Source organism: Salmo salar, chromosome 07 (assembly GCF_965601325.2).
Source record: "Salmo salar chromosome 07, fSalSal1, whole genome shotgun sequence".
Lineage (NCBI taxonomy): Eukaryota > Metazoa > Chordata > Actinopteri > Salmoniformes > Salmonidae > Salmo > Salmo salar.
In genome coordinates this window covers 23,757,490-23,781,282 of record NC_138297.1, presented here as the reverse complement: position 1 = coordinate 23,781,282, position 23,793 = coordinate 23,757,490, and the positions used below count along the sequence as shown (strand labels likewise).

Sequence of the window (23,793 nt, the reverse complement as noted above, 5' to 3'; positions counted from 1 at the left end):
GTGGGCCTGTGTGTGGGCGTGCGTGGGTACTTGGAAATCCCCCAAAATTCTCCACAAGGAAAACGGCTATAATAATCTTAGGAGTTAAGGTAAGGTTTAGAATTAAGGTTAGGGGTTAGAACAAATAGGATTTTGAATGGAAATAAGTGTTAGTTCCCCATAAGGATAGTAAAACGTATGTGTGTGTGCGCAAGGCAGCGTGCATGCTCGATCAGATAATTGCGATTCCCATACTGACCAGCAGGTGGCACCAGACACTTGTTCTTTGAATGAGAATTCCCAACATTATTATGTCACCACCACTAAAAATGTTTTGACAAACCTTTTCAAATGCAATTTTCTATCTATTATCATTATACCCAGGATTATTGGACACTAAGCCCATATTACAGAGCCCAGTGGTGTTTTAACTTTCGCCAGACTGTTGATATGATCTCTCTTAGTAAGTGTCCGTCCCAAATGGCATCGCGTTCCATTTATAGTGCACTAGTTTTGACCGGGGCTCTGGTCAAAAGTAGTGCACTCTATAGGGAACATGGTGGTCGAATTTGGACGCATTCTAAATGCTTCACAATTGAGGAGTAGTTCCAACGTCTTCTGTCTCTCATCCTCTTTTCTAGTATTCCTGGTTCTTCTTCGAGACCATGGCCAAGTCCATGGTCCAGTACCTGCAGGAGGGCAACAGGATCAAGGTCGGCAAATGTTCTACTCTGATGAAGGGTTTATCTTGTGTCCCCCATGAAGTGCAGTGTACACGCAGGCACACGCCCAGCTGTCACCGGCACGCCCTCAAGTGTGGTCACGAAGATTCGAGAGTTCTCTGTCTAGTACATGCAAATATTTCTCTGTCGAGTGCCAGGGCGTTTCAGTTCAGTCTCTCTTTCCTCACCGTGGAAATGTGGCAACACATTCTTCTTCATTCGACATGCTTGTGTCTCTTGTGCACCACACACACACACACACACACACACCACACTTACACCTTCCCAGAAATAACCCGCCAGCCTCCACTCCCACACAAGTATTTCTGTTCTCCTTTTTTTTTTCCGGAAAGTTTTAAACTTTTCGTTGAGTTGGTGATGGGGAGGCTCTTAGTCATACTCTTATCTTGCCAACCATTTCTAAACAGTCCCAGTAACATCCAGACTATGACCTCTACCGCAGCACTTCTAAGATAAACTAAGGTTGCTGAAATAGAGCACAGTAATAATACAATTGATAGAATGTTCTCTGGCAAAGTTGAGGATGTTACAAGCTGTGCACATTTCAGAGAGTTTAACCGTTTAGCCAGCCTTCTGTTGGGAAAGAAACCTGTTTCTCAATGAGTAGAAGAGCACACTTCCTATTTGGTAATAATATATATATATATATATCTTTTACTTTGGTCTCAATGAACTGAATATGTTTTACCAGATGCCCCGTGCCCAGAGGTTTCCAGACAGTTTCCACCAGGCCCTACAGTCCCTACTACTGTCCATCATGCCTCACATCACCATCCGCCATGTTGAGATTCCAGAGGAGGCCCGTTGTGTCAACCTCAGCCTGGCTGGCTTCATCAAGGTCAGGCCCCCATACATTACCTGAACCACACAGGACAGAAATAATACCAAATACATTATCGCAACGGTAATGTGTGCTGAACTCCGCGTACTGCAAGTCAAGCACTGTATATGAAAGATGGTCTTGGTGTGCTTAGTTGGTTAGTCCTGGTCTTGGTTAGTCCTCCTAATCTGTGGTCCCCTTCCACAGCGCTGTCTCACCTTCATGAACAGAGGCTTTGGCTTCAGCCTGATCAACGACTACATGTGTGGCTTCACCCTTAAAGACCCCAAGGTACTGGACAATAGCAACAACCCCTCTTCTCTACCATGTCTGATTATGTATTCTTAATGCAACAGTGGAACAACAACACAGCCCTGTATACAGGCCTCTGTTGACAGTACATGTGGTGTTTGTGACACTGGTAGTCAAATATATGCTTCAGCGTATTTGACTAACTGATTAAAATCAACATAACATTTTATGGAAATGTCGATGGAAATCCTCTAATCTTTTTTTATTTTTAGGATGAGAAAAGAATATCTTGTTTGTTTAATCTCGTTTTGTAATACTGGAGTTCTTTGTTGACCGACAGGTCTTGACCGAGATGAAGTTTGACTTCCTCATGACGGTGTGTAACCACGAGCACTACATCCCGCTTAACCTGCCCATGGCTTTTGGACGCACCAAGCTGCAGAGAGTTCAGGGTAAGCTGCTCTCACTCCATGCGCCTCTGTCCTGTCAACTCCCTACCTGCATTTGCTCCCTGCCACTGCCACACACGTAATCCTGGGAGGCACAAATTAGGCCTTCCTGTTCTGCATTGCTGCTGGTTTTCCTTTGTCCTGGTCACTTAAAGGGACATTTCACCACTTTTCAACGTAATATTCATCCTCAATATCAAATCAATGTTATTTGTCACATGTGCTGAATACAACAGGTGAAGAAGATCTTACAGTGAAGTGCTTACTTACAAGCCCTTAACAAATAATTAAAGAGCAGCAGTAAAATAACAATAGCATGGCTATATATACAGGGGGTACCGGTACAAGTTTGAGTTTCAAAAGTGGTGAAATTTCCCTTTAATGTATCAATTATTGTAACTGAATTGCAAAAACCAGTATACACTACGAAGTCCAAAGCTGTGCTCCTATGATTTGTTACATCACCCTCACCTACAAACCACAACCCCACCACTAATCTGCCTCAATGGTTTGGCCCACTCACCAGTTCTCACACAAGTCTATTACAGAGCAGACCATGTGGAGTCCAGCAAAAGGAGGGTTGTAAAAAGGAATTCTATGAATGTTTTTCACCCCACCACAGCCATAGTGTGTTCTGATAATAATAATGCATGGTATGTTCATTTAATTTCCTAATTTTTCTCCTCCCTTTTGTTTTGTTTTGCTTGTGGTCGTTAGATTTTATTTCGTACGCGACGGAGATTTTTGGCGCAGTAGGTAGGTGATGCCTCCACAACATCAACTGACACGTTTGCAGTTTGAACGCCAGCTGACACCGCACGCCACTAACCAACTCATTTCCGCTAGCCCCGTCTATCCAGGACACTCATTAATTCACTTTTCATGATTGCTAACATCCTCCATACTACCTGCTTTGGCCAATGCTTTGTAGTGGCCTGGAGTTTGTCACACTTCTTGCTGGCTTGGATCGTGGAAATCAAATTAATTTTCTTCTCTTGAATGTTTTAATTGATGATTTCAGACTTGAAAGACGAGGGGAGAGTCTTTCATGCTGCCTCTGCCTGTGGGACTACTGCATTCTTTCTCTCTTTCTCTCTCTCTCTGCCTTCACTCCTCTCTCTTTCTCTTTCTCTCTCTCTCTTTCTCTTTCTCTCACTCTCTGCCTTCACTCTCTCTCTCTCTGCCTTCTCTCTCTCTCTCTCTCTCTTTCTCTTTCTCTCACTCTCTGCCTTCACTTCTCTCTCTCTCTGCCTTCTCTCTCGCCTTCCCTCTCTCTTTCTCTCACTCTCTGCCTTCACTTCTCTCTCTCTCTGCCTTCTCTCTCTCTCTCTCTCTCTCTCTCTCTCTCTCTCTCTCTCTCCTCTGCCTTCTCACTCTCTTTCTTTCTCTCACTCTCTTTCTTTCTCTCACTCTCTCTGCTTTCACTTCTCTCTCTCTCTCTCTGCATTCACTTCTCTCGCTCTGCCTTCTCTCTCTGCCTTTTCCTCTCCCTCTCTTTCTCTCCTCTCTCTCTGCCTTTTCCTCTCTCTCTCCCTCTCTCTTTCTCTCTCTCTGCCTTTTCTCTCTGCCTTCTCCACTCTCTCTCTTTCTTTCTCTCTGCCTTTTCCTCTCTCTCTCCCTCTCTCTTTCTCTCTCTCTGCCTTTTCTCTCTGCCTTCTCCACTCTCTCTCTTTCTTTCTCTCACTCTCTCTGCTTTCTCTCTCTCTGCTTTCTCTCTCTCTGCTTTCTCTCTCTCTGCCTTCTCCTCTCTCTCTCTCTCTCTCTCTCTCTCTCTCTCTCTGCCTTCTCCATTCTCACTCTCTCTTTCTTTCTCTCACTCTCTTTCTTTCTCTCACTCTCTCTGCTTTCACTTCTCTCTCTCTCTCTCTGCCTTCACTTCTCCCTCTCTGCCTTCTCTCTCTGCCTTCTCCTCTCTCTCACTCTCTTTCTTTCTCTCACTCTCTCTCTGCATTCACTTCTCTCTCGCTCTGCCTTCTCTCTCTGCCTTCTCCTCTCTCTCACTCTCTTTCTTTCTCTCACTCTCTCTCTGCATTCACTTCTCTCTCTCTGCCTTCTCCTCTCTCTCTCTCTCTCTCTCTCTCTCTCTCTCTCTGCCTTCTCCATTCTCTCTCCCTCTTTCTCTCTCTCTGCCTTTTCTCTCTGCCTTCTCCACTCTCTCTCTTTCTTTCTCTCACTCTCTCTGCTTTCTCTCTCTCTGCCTTCTCCTCTCTCTCTCTCTCTCTCTCTCTCTCTCTCTCTCTCTCTCTGTCTCTGCCTTCACTTCTCTCTCTGCCTTCTCCTCTCTCTCTCTCTGCCTTCACTTCTCTCTCTCTACCTTCTCTCTCTGACTTTTCCTCTCTCTCTCTTTCTCTCTCTCTGCTTTCTCCTCTCTCTCTCTCTCTCTCTATGCCTTCTCTCTCTCTCTTTATTTCTCTCTCTTTCTTTCTCTCACTCTCTCTGCTTTCACTTCTCTCTCATTCTGACTTCTCTCTCTACCTTCTCCTCTCTCTCTCTCTCTCTCTCTCTCTCTGCCTTCACTTCTCTCACTCTCTCTGCCTTCTCCTCTCTCTCTCTCTCTCTCTCTACCTTCTCCTCTCTCTCTCTCTCTCTCTCTCTCTCTGCCTTCACTTCTCTCACTCTCTCTGCCTTCTCCTCTCTCTCTCTCTCTCTCTGCCTTCTCCTCTCTCTCTCCTCTCGCTCCTCTCTCTCTCTCTCTCTCTCTCTCTCTCTGCCTTCACTTCTCTCACTCTCTCTGCCTTCTCCTCTCTTCTCTCTCTCTCTCTCTCTCTGTCTGTCTCTCTCTCTCTCTGTCTATCATTCCAAATCTCTTGTTAGTCTTGTTAGTCCTGTCTGACAGTAGTAAAGCAGCATTAACAGCTCAGAGAGAACCTGAGGGGAAATCAGAAAACAACTTGTGTGGGATTATTTAAACAACGTTCTTAAACACAATATTTAATCAATAACACTCACACCTTATATTTTACTGTAGTGGAGAGATGTCTTTGGCCTAAACCTACACATAAAGCCTACATCTCTAAACGTGGTATATACATTTTTACATTTGATATACACCGGTAACTACCAAAATAATGGAAGCACTTAAGTAAATGAGGAATGCAAAGTATATTGAAAGCGGGTGCTTCCACACAGGTGTGGTTCCTGAGTTTATCAAGCAATTAACATCCCATCATGCTCAGGGGACTAGCGATTCTTTGGGGGGGGGGGCAGTGCCCCTGTGACAACAATTTTGGAACACCTTGTCGCCCCCCTAAATGTGGAGTATGAAATCATTTTTACATAACACATTTTTGCTATCGTTCTTTTTTTACATCCGTTATTAGACAGTGGCAACGATGATGATTATGAACATGGTCTTTTGCCTGCTAATGCAGTGAAGAACAACAATAACGTCTAATGTAACTGGCCCCTCTAACAGTACAACTGGCCCCAGCTTGGCCCCCCCAGTTTAAATGGTCTAGAACCGCTGCTGGCTCAGGGTCATGTATAAAATGCCGGGCAGGCCATTATTTTGGCTACCATGGCTATGCCCCCATAGGATGACAATGCCCCCATCCACAAGGTACGAGTGGTCACTGAATGGTTTGATCAGTATGAAAACGATGTAAACCATATGCCATGGCCGTCTCAGTCACCAGATCTCAACCCAATTGAACACTTATGGGAGATTCTGGAGCGTTTTCCAGCACCATCAACAAAGCACCAAATGATGGAATTTCTCATGGAAGAATGGTGTCGCATCCCTCCAATAGAGTTCCAGGCAATTGTAGAATCTATGCCAAGATGCTTTGATGCTGTTCTGCCTCGTGGTTTATTTCTTTGGGGTTCATGCTCTCACAGGTTTTTCTCTGATTTCCCTCATTAGAGGTGGTGGTGTTTCGCTCATTTCCCTCATTGAGGTGGTGGTGTTTCTCTCATTTACCTCATTAGAGGTGGTGGTGTTTCGCTCATTTCCCTCATTGGAGGTGGTGGTGTTTCTCTCATTTCCCTCATTGGAGGTGGTGGTGTTTCGCTCATTTCCCTCATTGGAGGTGGTGGTGTTTCTCTCATTTCCCTCATTGGAGGTGGTGGTGTTTCTCTCATTTCCCTCATTGGAGGTGGTGGTGTTTCTCTCATTTCCCTCAGAGCTGGTGGTGTTTCGCTCATTTCCCTCATTGGAGGTGGTGGTGTTTCTCTCATTTACCTCATTGGAGGTGGTGGTGTTTCGCTCATTTCCCTCATTGGAGGTGGTGGTGTTTCTCTCATTTCCCTCATTGGAGGTGGTGGTGTTTCTCTCATTTCCCTCATTGGAGGTGGTGGTGTTTCTCTCATTTCCCTCAGAGCTGGTGGTGTTTCGCTCATTTCCCTCATTGGAGGTGGTGGTGTTTCTCTCATTTACCTCAGAGCTGGTGGTGTTTCTCTCATTTACCTCATTGGAGGTGGTGGTGTTTCGCTCATTTCCCTCATTGGAGGTGGTGGTGTTTCTCTCATTTTCCTCATTAGACGTGGTGGTGTTTCTCTCATTTCCCTCATTGAGGTGGTGGTGTTTCTCTCATTTCCCTCATTGGAGGTGGTGGTGTTTCTCTCATTTTCCTCATTAGACGTGAGGGTGTTTCTCTCATTTCCCTCATTAGAGGTGGTGGTGTTTGTCTCATTTCCCTCATTAGAGGTGGTGGTGTTTCTCTCATTTCCCTCATTAGAGGTGAGGGTGTTTCTCTGATTTCCCTCATTAGATGTGGTTGGTGTTTGTCTCATTTCCCTCATTAGAGGTGGTGGTGTTTCTCTCATTTCCCTCATTGAGGTGGTGGTGTTTCTCTCATTTCCCTCATTGGAGGTGGTGGTGTTTCTCTCGTTTCCCTCATTGGATGTGGTGGTGTTTCTCTCGTTTCCCTCATTAGACGTGGTGGTGTTTCTCTCGTTTCCCTCATTAGACGTGGTTGGTGTTTGTCTGATTTCCCTCATTGGAGGTGGTGGTGTTTCTCTCATTTCCCTCATTGGAGGTGGTAGTGTTTCTCTGATTTCCCTCATTAGACGTGGTTGGTGTTTCTCTGATTTCCCTCATTGGAGATGGTGGTGTTTCTCTCATTTCCCTCATTAGAGGTGGTAGTGTTTTGCATTGGAGAAAAAGGATGCTGAGTCATTGTGTTCAACATGTGATGTTGTCGCATTCTTCCCTGGAATTTGTCAGACACATCGTTCCATGAGTGAAACAACAGGATATCTTCCATGTCACTTGAATGCTACCAGTCAGATTGAAGTCAAAGATGCACCCCTTTATATTACAGCGGGGTAGTCTGCACCTGCTGCTAATACCCGTATGTGTTCCCTTTGTAGTGCCCTTCTTTTCACCGGAGCACCCTATTCCCTATATAGTGCACTGCTTTTGGCCAGTGAATAGGGTAGGGTGTGATTTAGGGCATGACCTAACCATGTTGACCTATGACCCCAGATCAGAGCCTGGAGTCTGCGCTGACGGAGGATTACTGTAAGAACCACTTCCTGGTTGGTCTGCTGCTGAGGGAGGTGGCCGAGGCCCTGCAGGGGTCACCAGAGGTCAGACAGCTGGCTGTGGCCGTCCTGAAGAACCTGCTCATCAAACACGCCATGGACGACCGTTACACCCAGTACAAGGTGAGGAGGAGGGGAGACAGACAGACTGCTACACCAGTACAACATGAGGAGGGGGGAGACAGACAGACCGCTACACCAGTACAACATGAGGAGGGGGGAGACAGACAGACTGCTACACCAGTACAACATGAGGAGGGGGGAGACAGACAGACTGCTACACCAGTACAACGTGAGGAGGGGGGAGACAGACAGACTGCTACACCAGTACAACATGAGGAGGGGGGAGACAGACAGACTGCTACACCAGTACAACATGAGGAGGGGGGAGACAGACAGACTGCTACACCAGTACAACATGAGGAGGGGGGAGACAGACAGATTGCTACACCAGTACAACGTGAGGAGGGGGGAGACAGACTGACTGCTACACCAGTACAACGTGAGGAGAGGGGAGACAGACAGACTGCTACACCAGTACAACATGAGAGAAACAGTGAGTGAGTGAGTGAGTGAGTGACAGAGAGTGAGTGACAGAAAGAGAGTGAGTGACAGAGTGACAGAAAGAGAGAGTGAGTGAGTGAGTGACAGAAAGAGAGAGTGAGAGAGTGAGTGAGTGAGTGACAGAAAGAGAGAGTGAGAGAGTGAGTGAGTGACAGAAAGAGAGAGTGAGTGAGTGAGTGAGTGACAGAAAGAGAGAGTGAGAGAGTGAGTGAGTGAATGAGTGACAGAAAGAGAGAGTGAGAGTGAGTGACAGAAAGAGGGAGTGAGAGAGTGAGTGAGTGACAGAAAGAGAGAGCGAGTGAGTGAGTGAGTGAGTGAGTGAGTGAGTGAGTGAGTGAGTGAGTGAGTGAGTGAGTGAGTGAGTGAGTGAGTGAGTGACAGAAAGAGTGAGTGAGTGACAGAAAGAGTGAGTGACAGAAAGAGTGAGTGACAGAAAGAGTGAGTGACAGAAAGAGTGAGTGAGTGACAGAAAGAGTGAGTGAGTGAGTGACAGAAAGAGTGAGTGAGTGAGTGACAGAAAGAGTGAGTGAGTGAGTGACAGAAAGAGTGAGTGAGTGACAGAAAGAGTGAGTGAGTGAGTGACAGAAAGAGTGAGTGAGTGACAGAAAGAGTGAGTGAGTGAGTGAGTGACAGAAAGAGTGAGTGAGTGAGTGAATGAGTGAGTGACAGAAAGAGTGAGTGAGTGACAGAAAGAGTGAGTGAGTGAGTGACAGAAAGAGTGAGTGAGTGAGTGACAGAGAGAGTGAGTGAGTGAGTGACAGAGAGAGTGAGTGAGTGAGTGACAGAAAGAGTGAGTGAGTGACAGAAAGAGTGAGTGAGTGAGTGACAGAAAGAGTGAGTGAGTGAGTGAGTGAGTGACAGAAAGAGTGAGTGAGTGAGTGACAGAAAGAGTGAGTGAGTGAGTGACAGAAAGAGTGAGTGAGTGAGTGAGTGAGTGAGTGAGTGAGTGAGTGAGTGAGTGACAGAAAGAGTGAGTGAGTGAGTGAGTGAGTGAGTGAGTGAATGAGTGAGTGAGTGAGTGAGTGAGCGAGGAAAGAGAGAGTGAATGAGTGAGTGAATGAGTGAGTGACAGAAAGAGAGAGTGAGTGAGTGAGTGAATGAGTGAGTGACAGAAAGAGAGAGTGAGGTGAGTGAGGGGGCAGAAAGAGAGAGTGAGAGAGGGAGAGCTCATTATAGGTAAAGAAACATCACCCTATAAAACAATAAAAGGCTATAGGCTGTTTCTAAATTAATATTTAATAGTAAAGCAGAAAGGTGAGGGGGAGAGAGAGGGGAAAAATTCAGAAGCCTTTTTAAACCTCAAATACACGACAAGTTAAACATTTCCTGGATTGCAGCAAAGTTCTCCTGCAACCGGGTGATCAAATTAAGATCCTACATCTGTACTTTTTAATATAGGTTTATAAAGGGAAATGAACCGTGTTCATACAGCAGCAGGGGAAACAGTCCGAGTCGCTGTTGCTGTTTTGGAAAATAGAGGATAGTAAATGAATAACTAGACTAGTTTCCACAGACCCAAGATAAGAAGAAATCGGTTATGCAAATCCACACTGTAGATCCAAATTGTCGCTGGCAGCGGAGCATTGTATTGATAGAAAGGCCAGCTTTCGAATAGCCCTTCTCTAATGATACAGTAGATAATAGTTGTTTTGGTTGGCACAGTCTCACACAGTAGTGTTGTACTGTTTGTTATGGTTCACTGTTCCATAGACCACACAGATCCCGTTGGCGTGCTAGCAACACACTGTGTATGCAAATGAAACAACAATAAAGATTGTTGGAAAAAGACATTAACTTGTTACCCCCCCCCCCCCCATGTCAGAATCAGGCCCGAATCTGTCTACTGTACCTGCCACTGCTGGAGCTGCTCTACCAGAACCTCAAACAGCTGTCTGCCCAGCATCACACCTCCAGCCCTGGCCTGGGCTTCACCGTGAGTCCCCCACCTACCTTCTACCCCCCGGAGGTCCTGGTTTACTCTATCGACCAGATAGAGTAAACCAGGAGTAAATCAGTCATATATTGGCGTTTTCGAGTTTGGATGAAAATTATGAATTGGAATTATTTCCTGATTTGACTGAATTGAAATAGAATGGACCCCTACCCTTGTGATTGTCCTGTGCTCTTCCAGGGCTCCAGAGATGACTTGAGATCAACCGGCTTGATGGACAGCCGCAGGACCAGCACGGCCATCGATAAAGACCACGGTTAGTGTGACGTCTGTCATCAATGTGTTAACCACTGCCAACAGTAGGAGCAGGAAATTATTCATAAAGATAAATAAGGGACGTTAGAATTGTAATATCCCATCAAAATGTTGCTTTGATGTTTGGGAACTGGCGGTAAAATAGGTGTTTTATTGTCCATTTGGTTAGAACGGAAATTCTCCGTCTGCCATTTTCCCAAACCCACACACCACAGGAGGCTGGTGAGGGCAGAACGTGTGGAATGGAGTAAGTAAACCAAAGGATATTAAACACATGGTTCCCATGTGTTTGATACCATTCCATCCATCCCGTCCTCCCCAATTCAGACGCCACCTGTGCAACACACACACACTGAGAGGCATGGTGTCAACCGCGGGTTAGCGCCTCTAGATAGATGTCTTTGGGGGTTAAGTGCCATGCTCAAGGCCACAACAGTAATGGTGGTCATTCTTCTGTATTTCCTGGCCTGGGACTTGAACCAGCAACCTTTCTGAATCCTTTACTGATCCACATCTTTAACCTCTTGGCTACCTAAACTACTGTTACCTACCCCCTCCCCCAAATACATCTGAGAAGCTATGTGAACATGTGTCTCTGTACTCCCCAGGCCCAGTAGCTCAGAACGGCCACTTGGTGAGGAGGGAGGACTCCAGAGGATCTCTGTTTATGGACCCCAGCACTCCAGATAGCTCTGAGGTAAGAGACAGAGTTAGAGTAGTGGATGGGCCAATACAAATAAAAATAAAAAAAGAGAATATGGCACCATATTCCCTATATATAGTGCACTACTTTTGACCAGGGCACATAGGGCTCTGGTCAAAAGTAGTGTACTATGTAGGGAATAGGGTGTGATTTGGGACAGAACCATAGGGGACGCCATGAGTAAAGTTCAGTAGAGCACATCGTAGCGGAACAGTCAAATTGAATATGACGGTCTACATCCTGTTCCATAAAAAAATAACCATGATATGAACTGATAAAAGATCTTATTTGTTGTTTTTCGTTTGGGTCATTTCTCCAACACTTGCAAGCCTTTATTATTTATTGTAGCGATATACACTGAGTATACCAAACATTAGGAACACCTTCCTAATATTGAGTTGCACCCCCTGTTTTGCCCTCAGTACAGACTCAATTTGTCGGGGCATGGACTCTACAAGGTGTCAAAGTGTTCCACAGGGATGCTGGCCCATGTAGACTCCAATGCTTCCCACAGTTGTGTCAAGTTGGTTGAATGTCCTTTGGGTGGTGGACCATTCTTGGTTCACACGGGAAATTGTTGACCATGGAAAAACTCTGAGCTACAGTATAAGCTGTTATGACCCCAATCCTGAAAGCTAAGAGTCTCGGGAACACGTACAATGCTCACAAGCCGCCACAGGACTCATTAGAATAGAGTGGACAGGACCAGGCCACAAATCAGACCGGGGGAAAAACAACATTGTCAATGAAAGCTGTCAGACTGATGTGTAATACACTGTCATAGCCCCAAATAAAGAAGTTAACATTGGCTGTTGATTATATCACCTTTTTTTTTACACAGTGGGGGTCACGAAATTGCTTTGATATCAAAATTAGGTCACGGGACAAAAAGGTTTGAACCCCTGTCATATAGTAGGACTAAGTGCCACTGCTTCAAATAATTGTCTTTTTTTTTGGTGGTATGAATAAATGCCACTGTGTTTTCTTCCTCTGTGGTGTTTCTCCCCACAGCTCCACAGAAGGGGCTCTGAGGTGAGACAGACAGACAGACAAGGAGAGCCTGATATCATATAAGTTTTGTTCCCCGTCAGATATTGATGTTTGGTCATTTAGATTTGGTCTTCAAAAATATAACATATGTACGTTTTTAGTTGAAAGTTTATAGTTAGGATTTTATTTAACGGAGGGGAGGGACTATACGTCCATGTTTTCTTACTCTGTCGTGTCCCTCCCTGCGACTGTTTCTGATACCATGTTTTCTTCCTCTATGGTGTATTGTCCTCCAGCTCCACCGGCGGGGCTCCACTATGAGCAGCAGTACTACTCTCCCTCCCATAGGCAGACTGGGCCACTATGAGATCAAAGGACTGCTTCTGTGTTTCCTTCACATCGTCAGGACCGTCTCAGACGGTCAGTACAGCAACACAATATTACATCCATTTAGAACACATACCAGGGTTGGGGTCAATTTGATTTCAATTCCAGTCATTTCAGAAAGTAAACCAAATTCCAATTCTAAATTTTACTCATTAAAAAGCATTGAAGAGAACTGGAATTGGAATGTCAGTGTACTTCCTGAATTGGCTGGAATTTAAATGAAATTGGCCCCAACCCTGACACTGTCACGCCCTGACCATAGAGAGCCTTTTATTCTCTATGTTGGTTAGGTCGGGGTGTGACTAGGGTGGGTAATCTAGGTTGTCTATTTCTTTGTTGGCCTGGTATGGTTCCCAATCAGAGGCAGCTGTTTTTTGTTGTCTCTGATTGGGGATCATATTTAGGCAAATATTTTCATTGGCCTCATCCGTGGAATTTTTTACTGTTGTGCGGTTTTAGCAGACACCGATGTGCTACTTAGTGCACTACTTTTGGCCAGGGCCTGTTCAAAAGTAGTGCACTACAAAGGCAATATGGTGTCATTTGGGACGCAGACCTGGACATTGTGTAATCTTCTGGGTGTTTCTGCCTGTTGGCCTGCTACAGAAGCTGTCTCAGTGTCTGTCACTCTCCTGTTGTGTCTCTGTCTCTAGACACCCTGCTGGCCTACTGGAACAAGGTCAACCCTCAGGACATCATCAACTTCCTCAGTCTACTGGAGTGAGTACAAGATCACAATAGAATAGGTTCTAGTTAGTCTACTGGAGTGAATCCAGAGAACATCTGTGTGGATGCAGGACTAGAATATAATAGGTTATATTCTCTTGTGTGGATGCAGGATTAGAATATAATAGGTTATATTAGCTTGTGTGGATGCAGGATTAGAATATAATAGGTCATATTCTCTTGTGTGGATGCAGGATTAGAATATAATAGGTTATATTCTCTTGTGTGGATGCAGGATTAGAATATAATAGGTTATATTCTCTTTTGTGGATGCAGGATTAGAATATAATAGGTTATATTCTCTTGTGTGGATGCAGGATTAGAATATAATAGGTTATATTCTCTTTTGTGGATGCAGGATTAGAATATAATAGGTTATATTCTCTTGTGTGGATGCAGGATTAGAATATAATAGGTTATATTCTCTTGTGTGGATGCAGGATTAGAATATAATAGGTTATATTCTCTTGTGTGGATGCAGGATTAGAGTCAGGAAGTTTTCCTGATCATACACCCTGCCCAGGACAAACCCTGAGCTCTAGCCCTTAAACTGTCAGAATAAGGTGTGTGTGTGTGTGTGTGTGTGTGTGTGTGCGTGCACAGGCAATCATTTTTAAACACAGCCACTATGTAAAATATTCCTAGGTGGATTCGATGGAACACAAATATTTCACTACACCCGCAATTATGTCTTCTAAATATGTGTATGCAACCAATCGAATTTGATTTGGAATTGCAGTCTTGGGAGTATTTGGCCTTCATTTGAACTCCACCCTGACTTTCCATAATGCTCTGTTGTGTTGTTGACACATACTGAAGCGGTTTTACTCCCTTACCCTTTCATCTGGCTACTGTAACCTACAGTGGCAAGAAAAAGTACATTTTCTTGCGAAAGTATTCACCCGCCTTGGCATTTTCCTATTTTGTTGCCTTAACATTTTTTTGGGGGGTTTGTATCATTTTATTTACACAACATGCCTACCACTTTGAAGATGCAAAATATGTTTTATTGTGAAACAAACAAGAAATAAGACCAAAAAAAATGAATATTCACCCCCCCAAAGTCAATACTTTGTAGAGACACTTTGCAGCAATTACAGCTTCAAGTCTCTTGGGGTATGTCTCTATAAGCTTGACACATCTAGCCACTGGAATTTTTACCCATTCTTCAAGGCAAGACTGCTCCAGATCCTTCAAGTTGGATGGGTTCCGCTGGTGTACAGCAATCTTTAAGTCATACCACAGATTCTCAATTAGATTGAGGTCTGGGCTTTGACTAGGCCATTACAAGACATTTAAATGTTTCCCCTTAAACCACTTAAGTGTTGCTTTAGTAGTGTGCTTAGGGTCATTGGAAGATCAACCTCCGTCCCAGTCTCAAATCTCTGGAAGACTGAAACAGGTTTCCCTCAAGAATTTCCCTGTATTCAGCGCCATCTGTCATTCCTTCAATTCTGACCAGTTTCCCAGTCCCTGCCGATGGAAAAACATCCCCACAGCATGATGCTGCCACCAGCATGCTTCACTATGGGGATGGTGTGATGGGTGATGAGAGGTGTTGGGTTTGTGCCAGACATAGCATTTTCCTTGATGGCCAAAAAGCTCAATTTTAGTCTCATCTGACCAGAGTACCTTCTTCCATATGTTTGGGGAGTCTCCCACATGCCTTTTGGTGAACACCAAACATGTTTGCTTATTTTTTTCTTTAAGCAATGGCTTTTTTTCTGGCCACTCTTACATAAAGCCCAGATCTGTGAAGTGAATGGCTTAAAGTGGTCATATGGACAGATACTCCAATCTCCGCTGTGGAGCTTTGCAGCTCTTTCAGGGTTATCTTTGGTCTCTTTGTTGCCTCTCTGATTAATGCCCTCCTTGCCTGGTCTGTGAGTTTTGGTGGGCGGCCCTCTCTTGGCAGGTTTGTGGTCCCATATTCTTTAAAAAAAAAATGTATAATGGATTTAATGGTGCTCCGTGGGATGTTCAAAGTTTCAGATATTTATTTGTAACCCAACCCTGATCTGTACTTATACACAACTTTGTCCCTGACCTGTTTGGAGAGCTCCTTGGTCTTCATTGTGCCGCTTGCTTGAGCCTTTCAGAACAGTATATATACTGAGATCATGTGAAACTTAGATTTCACACAGGTGGACTTTATTTAACTAGTTATGTGACTTCTGAAGGTAATTGGTTGCACCAGATCTTATTTAGGGGCTTCATAGCAAAGGGGGTGAACACATATACACGCACCACTTTTCTGTTTTACATGTTTTAATAATTTTTTTAAACAACTTTTTCCATTTCACTTCACCAATTTTGACTATTTTGTGTATGTCCATTACATGAAATCCAAATAAAAAATCCATTTTAATTACAGGTTGTAATGCAACAAAATAGGAAAAACGCCAAGGGGATGAATACTTTTGCAAGGCACTGTATGTGAACCCTTCGGAATTAACTGGATTTCTGCATAAATTATTCATCAAATTTGATCTAATGACTTCTCCAAAAGCTAATTGGAGTCAGGAGTCAGCTAACCTGGAGTCCAATCAATGAGATGAGATTGGAGATGTTGGTTAGAGCTGCCTTGCCCGATAAAAAAACTCTCACAAAATGTTAGTTTTTTATTCACAAGAAGCATTGCCTGATTGTAACCATGCGTCAAATGAAAGAGATCTCAGAAGACCTAAGATTAAGAATTGTTGACTTGCATGAAGCTGGAAAGAGTTACAAAAGTATCTCTAAAAGCCTTAACATTCATCAGTCCACGGTAAGACAAATCGTCTATAAATGGAGAAAGTTCAGCGCTGTTGCTACTTTCCCTAGGAGTGGCTGTCCTGCAAAGATGACTGCAAGAGCACAGTGCAGAATGCTCTGAGGTTAAGAAGAATCCTAGAGTGTCAGCTAAAGACTTACAGAAATCTCTGGAACATGCTAACAACTCTGTTGACGAGTCTACGATACGTAAAACACTAAACAAGAATTGTGTTCATGGGAGGACACCACGGAAGAAGCCACTGCTGTCCAAAAAAAAACATTGCTGCAAGTCTGAAGTTTTAAAAAGTGCACCTGGATGTTCCCCAGCGCTACTGGCAAAATATTCTGTGGACAGATGAAACTGCAGTTGAGTTGTTTGGAAGGAACACACAACACTATGTGTGGAGAAAAAAAGGCACAGCACACCAACATCAAACCTCATCCCAACTGTAAATTATGGTGGAGGGAGCATCATGGTTTGTGGCTGCTTTGCTACCTCAGGGCCTGGACAGCTTGCTATCATCGACCAAAAAATGTATTCCCAAGTTTATCAAGACATTTTGCAGGGGAACGTTAGGCTATCTGTCCGCCAATTGAAGCTCAACAGAACTTTGGTGATGCAACAGGACAACGACCTAAAACACAGAAGTAAATCAACGACAGAATGGCTTCAACAGAAGAAAATGCACCTTCTGGAGTGGCCAAGTCAGTCCTGACCTCAACCCGATTGAGATGTTATGGCAAGAGAGCAGTTCACACCAGACATCCCAAGAATAATGCTGAACTGAAACAGTTTTGTAAAGAGGAATGGTCCAAAATTCCTCCTGACCGTTGTGCAAGTCTGATCCGCAACTACAGAAAACGTTTGGTTGAGGTTATTGCTGCCAAAGGAGGGTAAACCAGTTATTAAATCCAAGGGTTCACATACTTTTCCCACCCTGCACTGTGAATGTTTACATGGTGTGTTCAATAAAGACATGAAAACATATAATTGTTTGTGTGTTATTAGTTTAAGCAGACTGTGTTTGTCTATTGTTGTGACCTAGATGAAGATCAGATCAAATGTTATGACCAATTTATGCAGAAGTCCAGGTAATTCCAAAGGGTTCACATACTTTTTCTTGCCACTGTATAACAATCAATTATCAAGTGATTGATGTTGTTGTCCTATTTGCATACCACTTAGTCAACTGTGTGATGTACAAGGCTATTATTCGCAAATAACATCTATGAGCTTAACCGTTATTAATCCGGACCTCGTAAATCTCTTTCAGGACATGCCTGGTGCAGTTCCGTTACGTTGGAAAGAGAAACATTGGCAGGTAGGATGATGTTTGGATTACGTGCAGCACTAAAAGGTAGGGCTACTAAGTTTGTCCTAAACAGGTACGTGGTACGTGTGTCTCTGTGTGTATTTGTAGGAGTAAGAATGCTTGGATGTCCAACCTAAGGTTCCTCGCTAGTCCAATAGATTGTATTATAATTATTGTCCCCCACACATCTTTAGGCTTGGTTGTCAAAGGTTGTTATTCTTTTTTTGTTTGTTATTGCTAATAAATGATTGTTAATGCATCTACACTTATCTTTAGGCGTACGAGTGAGTCTGGTTTATCTGGTTTGGGTTTCCTGCTAGTCCATTACATGAGTATTTAACTCCCTAGTTGTTTAAGTTCAGAGGAGTGTATTGTTGTGTCTCTGTTTGTACGTCTGTTTGTGGGACTCAAGACTAGGGCTGTTGCCGTGACCGTATTGCCGCCACACTGGCGGTCACGAGTCGTTAAGCCAGTCAAATTGAGTCTTCTCCAAGCTCTGATGCTGCTGCTGGTCATTAGTAGCCTACCAAACCTGCTAACTGCCTGGTACTCCGCACTATATTTTCCCTCTAATCATTCTGACGTCAATGCAAAACACTTCATGAGAGCCCAAGAGCCCATGTTGCGCAACATTTCTGTAAATCAAATCAAATGTTATGTCACATACACATGTTTAGCAGATGTTTTTGCGGTGACTTCAAGTCTATGTGTATGGGGCAGCAGCTGTCGTGGAAATATTCAGTCAGTAATATTTCTCAAATACCGGAGCCTGTGAGTTCCAATAGGTTCATGAAAACTACTTTGCCGGTCTTGGCACACACTCTTCATACAGGTTACAACCTTACGTCACACACATAGTAACTCCTCTGTATGATTCAACCCCTCTGGCATTTGGCCACCGTTATCCTTTTTGCCTAATAAATGATTGTTAATGCATCTACACTTTAGGTGTACGTGTGTTTCTGAGTCTGGTTTATCTGGTTTAGGTTTCCTGCTAGTCCATTACATGAGTAGTTAACTCCGTAGTTGTTTAAGTTCAGAGGAGTGTATTGTTGTGTCTCTGTTTGTACGTCTGTTTGTGGGAGTCAAGACTAGGGCTTTTGCCGTGACCGTAATCACTTGATAATTGCACTAATTTTTGTTTGGTTTCCCCTGTTTCGAGACAGGTGCATGATAATGGTCCATTCTAAATCAAAACAATTATTAGTATATGTAAAGACAAGGTTAAATCAAGAATAGTTGATGGGTGACAATATTAGCCTATAACTTGTGAATGATATATTATCACTTGTGAATGATGCCCAGCTTAAGGCAAGAAGCAATGCCTTTTTTTTTCTCTCCCAACTTTTTCTAATCATAGTCACTTAAGCTGTGATACAAGGTTTGTATCACAGCTTAAGTGGACAAATAACAAATAAGTTAAGCACATTAATTAAGCACATTAATCCACTTTACTCTCTCCAAATCAATCATCAAGTTTGCAGACGACACAACAGTAGTAGGCTTGATTAACAACAACGACGAGACAGCCTACAGGGAGGAGATGAGTGTGGTGTCAGGAAAATAACCTCTCACTCAACGTCAACAAAACAAAGGATATGACATTGGACTTCAGGAAACAGCAGAGGGATCACCCCCCCTATCCACATCGACGGGACAGCATTGGAGAAGATGGAAAGTTTTAAGTTCCTCTGCGTACATCACTGACAAACTGAAATGGACCACCCACACAGACAGTGTGGTGAAGAAGGCGCAACAGCACCTCTTCAACCTCAGGAGGCTGAAGAAATTTGGCTTGTCACCTAAAACCCTCACAGACTTCTACAGATGCACAATTGAGAGCATCCTGTCGGGCTGTATCACCGCCTGGTACTGCAACTGCAACTGCACCGCCCACAACCACAGGGCTCTCCAGAGGGTGGTGCGGTCTGCACAACGCATCATCGGGGCAAACTAACTGCCCTCCAGGACACCTACAGCACCCGATGTCACAGGAAGGCCAAAAAGATCATCAAGTACAACAACCATCCAGAAGGCGTCAGTACAGGTGCATCAAAGCTGGGACCGAGAGATTGAGAAACAGCTTCTATCTCAAGGCCATCAGACTGCTAAACAACAAACACTAACTCAGAGAGGCTGCTGCATACATTGAAACCAAATCACTGGACACTTTAATAAATGGATCACTAGTCACTTTAAACAACGCCACTTTAAATAATGCAATTTTAATAATGTTTACATATCTTACATTACTCATATCACATGTATATAATGTATTTTATACCATCTACTGCACCGTGCCTATGCCGCTCGGCCATCGCTCAATATGTACATATTCTCATTCACCCCTTTAGATTTGTGTGTATTAGGTAGTTGTTGGGGAATGAAAAACAGACTGAAAAACAGCTTCTATCTCAAGGCCATCAGACTGTTAAACAGTCATGTCTAGCACAAAGAGGCAGCTGCCTACATACAGACTTGAAATCATTGGCCACTTTAATAAATGGAACACTAGTCACTTTAATAATGCCACTTTAATAATGTTTACATATCTTGCATTACTCATCTCATATTTATTCTATACTATCTATTGCATCTTAGTCTATGCCGCTCTGACATTGCTCATCCATATATTTATATGTTTTTATTACATTCTTTTACTTAGATTTGTGTGTATTGTTAGATAGTGCAGCAATATCTAACATGTAATGTCGGAACTAGAAGCACAAGCATTTCGCTACACTCGCAATAACATCTGCTAACCATGTGTACTGTATGTGACCAATGCAATTTGATTTGATTTGGTGTAGAGCCTAACTGGCATACATAAGCAGCGTGTAAAGTTTCAAGTGTGGGGAAGATAATTTTCACCATAAGAATGCACCTTTATAATAAAAGCATTACATGCATAATCGCATTTGCAGTCACTTTTGATAATGGTGTTTTCCCGCTAATGGAACGTTTGCGCTTATAGCCTCCTGCTGTGTGCGCATTGTTGCACTTATAATGTGAAGAAATAAACTATTAGGCTATCAACATTTTAAGCTAAATGTTCGATCTGTTGCGTCAGCCTCATTGTGTAAAAAAGTTTTTTTGATGCTAGTGGTTGTATTAATTTGGGATCTATTGCATCCCACAACTGTCCCAGACTGCGCACAGAATAGAATAGGTCAACTTTTGCTCGTGCTTTTGCTGTTCGTTAGGCTTACTCATCTTGTTGGCTGACGAAAAGTAAATGTGGACAGTACTTCCAATATCTTTAATATGCACTTCGGAATTGGATAAGGACGAGTGCAGTTGCATCCCTGATGTGTCTGTCTTCACTTGTGGCCTGTGAGAAAGACCTGATCACATGATGGAGAGCCATGTGAGTGAGAGGTACTTCGGAGCAGGCAGCACTCAGGGAGAAGGGAATTCTAATTATAATATTCAGCCCCAGGGCACAACGGCCACTGGCCGCAAAAGGTATGGATTTTTTCCAGGGGCATTGCGGCTACACAAAGGGGATCCTGCCGGGAAATTCGAGGCATTATCAAGTGCTTGTCAAATTGTGAATAAGTGACTTGTGTAGTGTGTATAGCCTGCGCAAAAAACAAAGCAGAGCTCATGTCTTTCATGCGACTTACTTCAAATCATCATTAGAGTCGCATTATGCATTTATTAAAAATCAATACATATAGCCCAACGTTTGTAGAATAACTAAAGTTACATTAATAACTATAAATGAAGAGTACCTATTTCTTTGTTAACTGCTCAACACAAAATAGCCGCATGTGCACACTCCCTCAGATCGTTTGGAGAAAATATCCTTTCAATTTTATTCAGCTTCGTTCAAATGTATTCTTCATACTATAAAATAATGCCATGGACTTCTATGCAAATCTTGTCTGCTAAATGAACTAGTGTAGCCCACAGCCATATGGCATAGCCAGATGAGGACCTAACATAAGGACAACTCAAAGTATACTATTCTGTTCTTCTGAAATAGACTACATTTTCTTTACATACCGCCACAGCCCTAGTCAAGACACCTGGGTGTTCCCTGCCAATACATTATATCATAGTCATTGTCTCTCTCCACCCATCTTATAGTAATGTGTGTGTGTGTGTGTGTATAGGAGTCAGGATGCCTGGGTGTCCAAGCTGTTCTCTTCAGACAGGAAGTCCCAGACCATGCCTGTGATGCGCTGCAGAGCCGGCCTAATGCAGAGCAGGCTTCAGCAGTTCAGCACCATGGATACCTCTCTCACACTCAACATAGGTACATAAATATGATGCTATCCCTTCCCACTTCCCTCTCTCAAACTGTAAGTTTGCACATACAGTTGAAGTCGGAAGTTTACATACACTTAGGTTGGAGTCATTAAAACTTTTTTTTTCAACCACTCCACAAATTACTTTGTGCATGACACAAGTCATTTTTCCAACAATTGTTTACAGACAGATTATTTCACTTATAATTCACAGTATCACAATTCCAGTGGGTCAGAAGTTTACATACACTTAGTTGACTGTGCCTTTTAAACAGCTTGGAAAATTCCAGAAAATGATGTCATAGCTTTAGAAGCTTCTGATAGGCTAATTGAGATCATTTGAGTCAATTGGAGGTGTACCTGTGGATGTATTTCAAGGCCTACCTTCAAACTCAGTGCCTCTTTGCTTGACATCATGGGAAAATCAAAAGAAATCAGCTAAGACCTCAGAAAGGAAATTGTAGACCACAAGTCTGGTTCATCCTTGGGAGCAATTTCCAAACGCCTGAAGGTACCACGTTCATCTGTACAAACAAAAGTATGCAAATATAAACACCATGGGACCACACAGCCGTCATACCGCTCAGGAAGGAGACGCGTTCTGTCTCCTAGTGATGAACGTACTTTGGTGCGTAAAGGGCAAATCAATCCCAGAACAACAGCAAAGGACCTTGTGAAGATGCTGGAGGAAACAGGTACAAAAGTATCTATATCCACAGTAAAGCAAGTCCTATATCGGCATAACCTGAAAAGCTGCTCAGCAAGGAAGAAGACACTGCTCCAAAACCGCCATAAAAAAGCCAGACTGCGGTTTGCATGGGGACAAAGATTGTAATTTTCGGAGAAATGTCCTCTGGACAGATGAAACAAAAATAGAACTGTTTGGCCATAATGACCATCGTTATGTTTGGAGAAAAAAGGGGGAGGCTTGCAAGCCGAAGAACACCATCCCAACCGTGAAGCACGGGGGTGGCAGTATCATGTTGTGGGGGTGCTTTGCTGCAGGAGGGACTGGTGCACTTCACAAAATAGATGGCATCATGAGGCAGAAAAATTATGTGGATATATTGAAGCAACATCTCAAGACGTCAGTCAGGAAGTTAAAGCTTGGTCGCATATGTGTCTTCCAAATGGACAATGATCCCAAGCATACTTCCAAAGTTGTGGCGAAATGGCTTAAGGACAACAAAGTCAAGGTATTGGAGTGGCCATCACAAAGCCCTGACCTCAATCCTATAGAAAATTTGTGGGCAGAACTGAAAAAGCTTGTGCGAGCAAGGAGGCCAATACAAACCTGACTCAGTTACACCAGCTCTCTCAGGAGGAATTGGCCAAAATTCACCCAATGTGTTGTGGGAAGCTTATGGAAGGCTACCAGAAACGTTTGACCCAAGTTAAACAATTTAAAGGCAATGCTACCAAATACTAATTGAGTGTATGTAAACTTCTGACCCACTGGGAATGTGATGAAAGAAATAAAAGCTGAAATAAGTAATTCTCTCTGCTATTATTCTGACATTTCACATTCTTACAATAAAGTGGTGATCATGACTGACCTAAGACAGGTAATTTTTACTAGGACTAAACATCAGGAATTGTGAAAAACTGAGTTTAAATGTATTTGTCTAAGGTGTATGTAAACTTCCGACTTCAACTGTATACTGTACTTACTGCTTAAACCATAATCTGGGCTTGCAAAGTAGCCATTGAATATGGTGATTCTCCTTTAAACTTGCCATTCACCAGCTTTTCAAGCTTGATAATGTCAAAATACGTTCGGTACTTACCAAAGAATGGAGTTTCGCTAAGCAACTATCGTCATTAGGTCTAAATAAAAAGTTACACGCAGCTGAAAAAATGCCTGTCTGGAAATAATACAAATATTTATTTTTAGCCGGTGTGCATGATCCAGCTCTTCTGCACCTCCAGCAATATTAGTAATGTAATTAAAATACACTAAATAAAGCCTATCTATAAATATACAATCACTGTAAAAACACCCTATATTGTCTACTGAATCTATTTATTATTGCATTTTGTGTAACGCGGGTGAAACAACAGATTGATATGACATTCATACAGTGTTGTAGGTGATCAAATCAATGACCTGTGCGTGGCAGTAATGAGTGATTTTATTGGAGGTGCAGAAGAGGTGGAGTTGGCACATGGA

General features: G+C 43.3%; 1 protein-coding gene across 3 annotated transcripts in view; it reads left to right on the top strand.

Moving 5' to 3' along the window:
* The window catches only part of dock11 (dedicator of cytokinesis 11), a 112,508-nt gene that overhangs the window by 50,895 nt on the left and 37,820 nt on the right, over nt 1–23,793 (top strand). For 2 of the 3 annotated variants that reach the window (XM_014206849.3, XM_082977476.1), the window contains exons 27-39: nt 621–692; nt 1,414–1,560; nt 1,750–1,833; nt 2,135–2,246; nt 2,961–2,999; nt 7,669–7,850; nt 10,114–10,224; nt 10,423–10,498; nt 11,106–11,194; nt 12,487–12,610; nt 13,231–13,297; nt 17,332–17,379; nt 21,489–21,631. In XM_014206849.3, coding sequence (XP_014062324.3) covers nt 621–692; nt 1,414–1,560; nt 1,750–1,833; nt 2,135–2,246; nt 2,961–2,999; nt 7,669–7,850; nt 10,114–10,224; nt 10,423–10,498; nt 11,106–11,194; nt 12,487–12,610; nt 13,231–13,297; nt 17,332–17,379; nt 21,489–21,631 — 1,294 coding nt within the window. The remainder of the gene's footprint in view (nt 1–620; nt 693–1,413; nt 1,561–1,749; nt 1,834–2,134; nt 2,247–2,960; nt 3,000–7,668; nt 7,851–10,113; nt 10,225–10,422; nt 10,499–11,105; nt 11,195–12,486; nt 12,611–13,230; nt 13,298–17,331; nt 17,380–21,488; nt 21,632–23,793) is intronic. The other variant, XM_014206851.3, reaches the window with a different exon arrangement.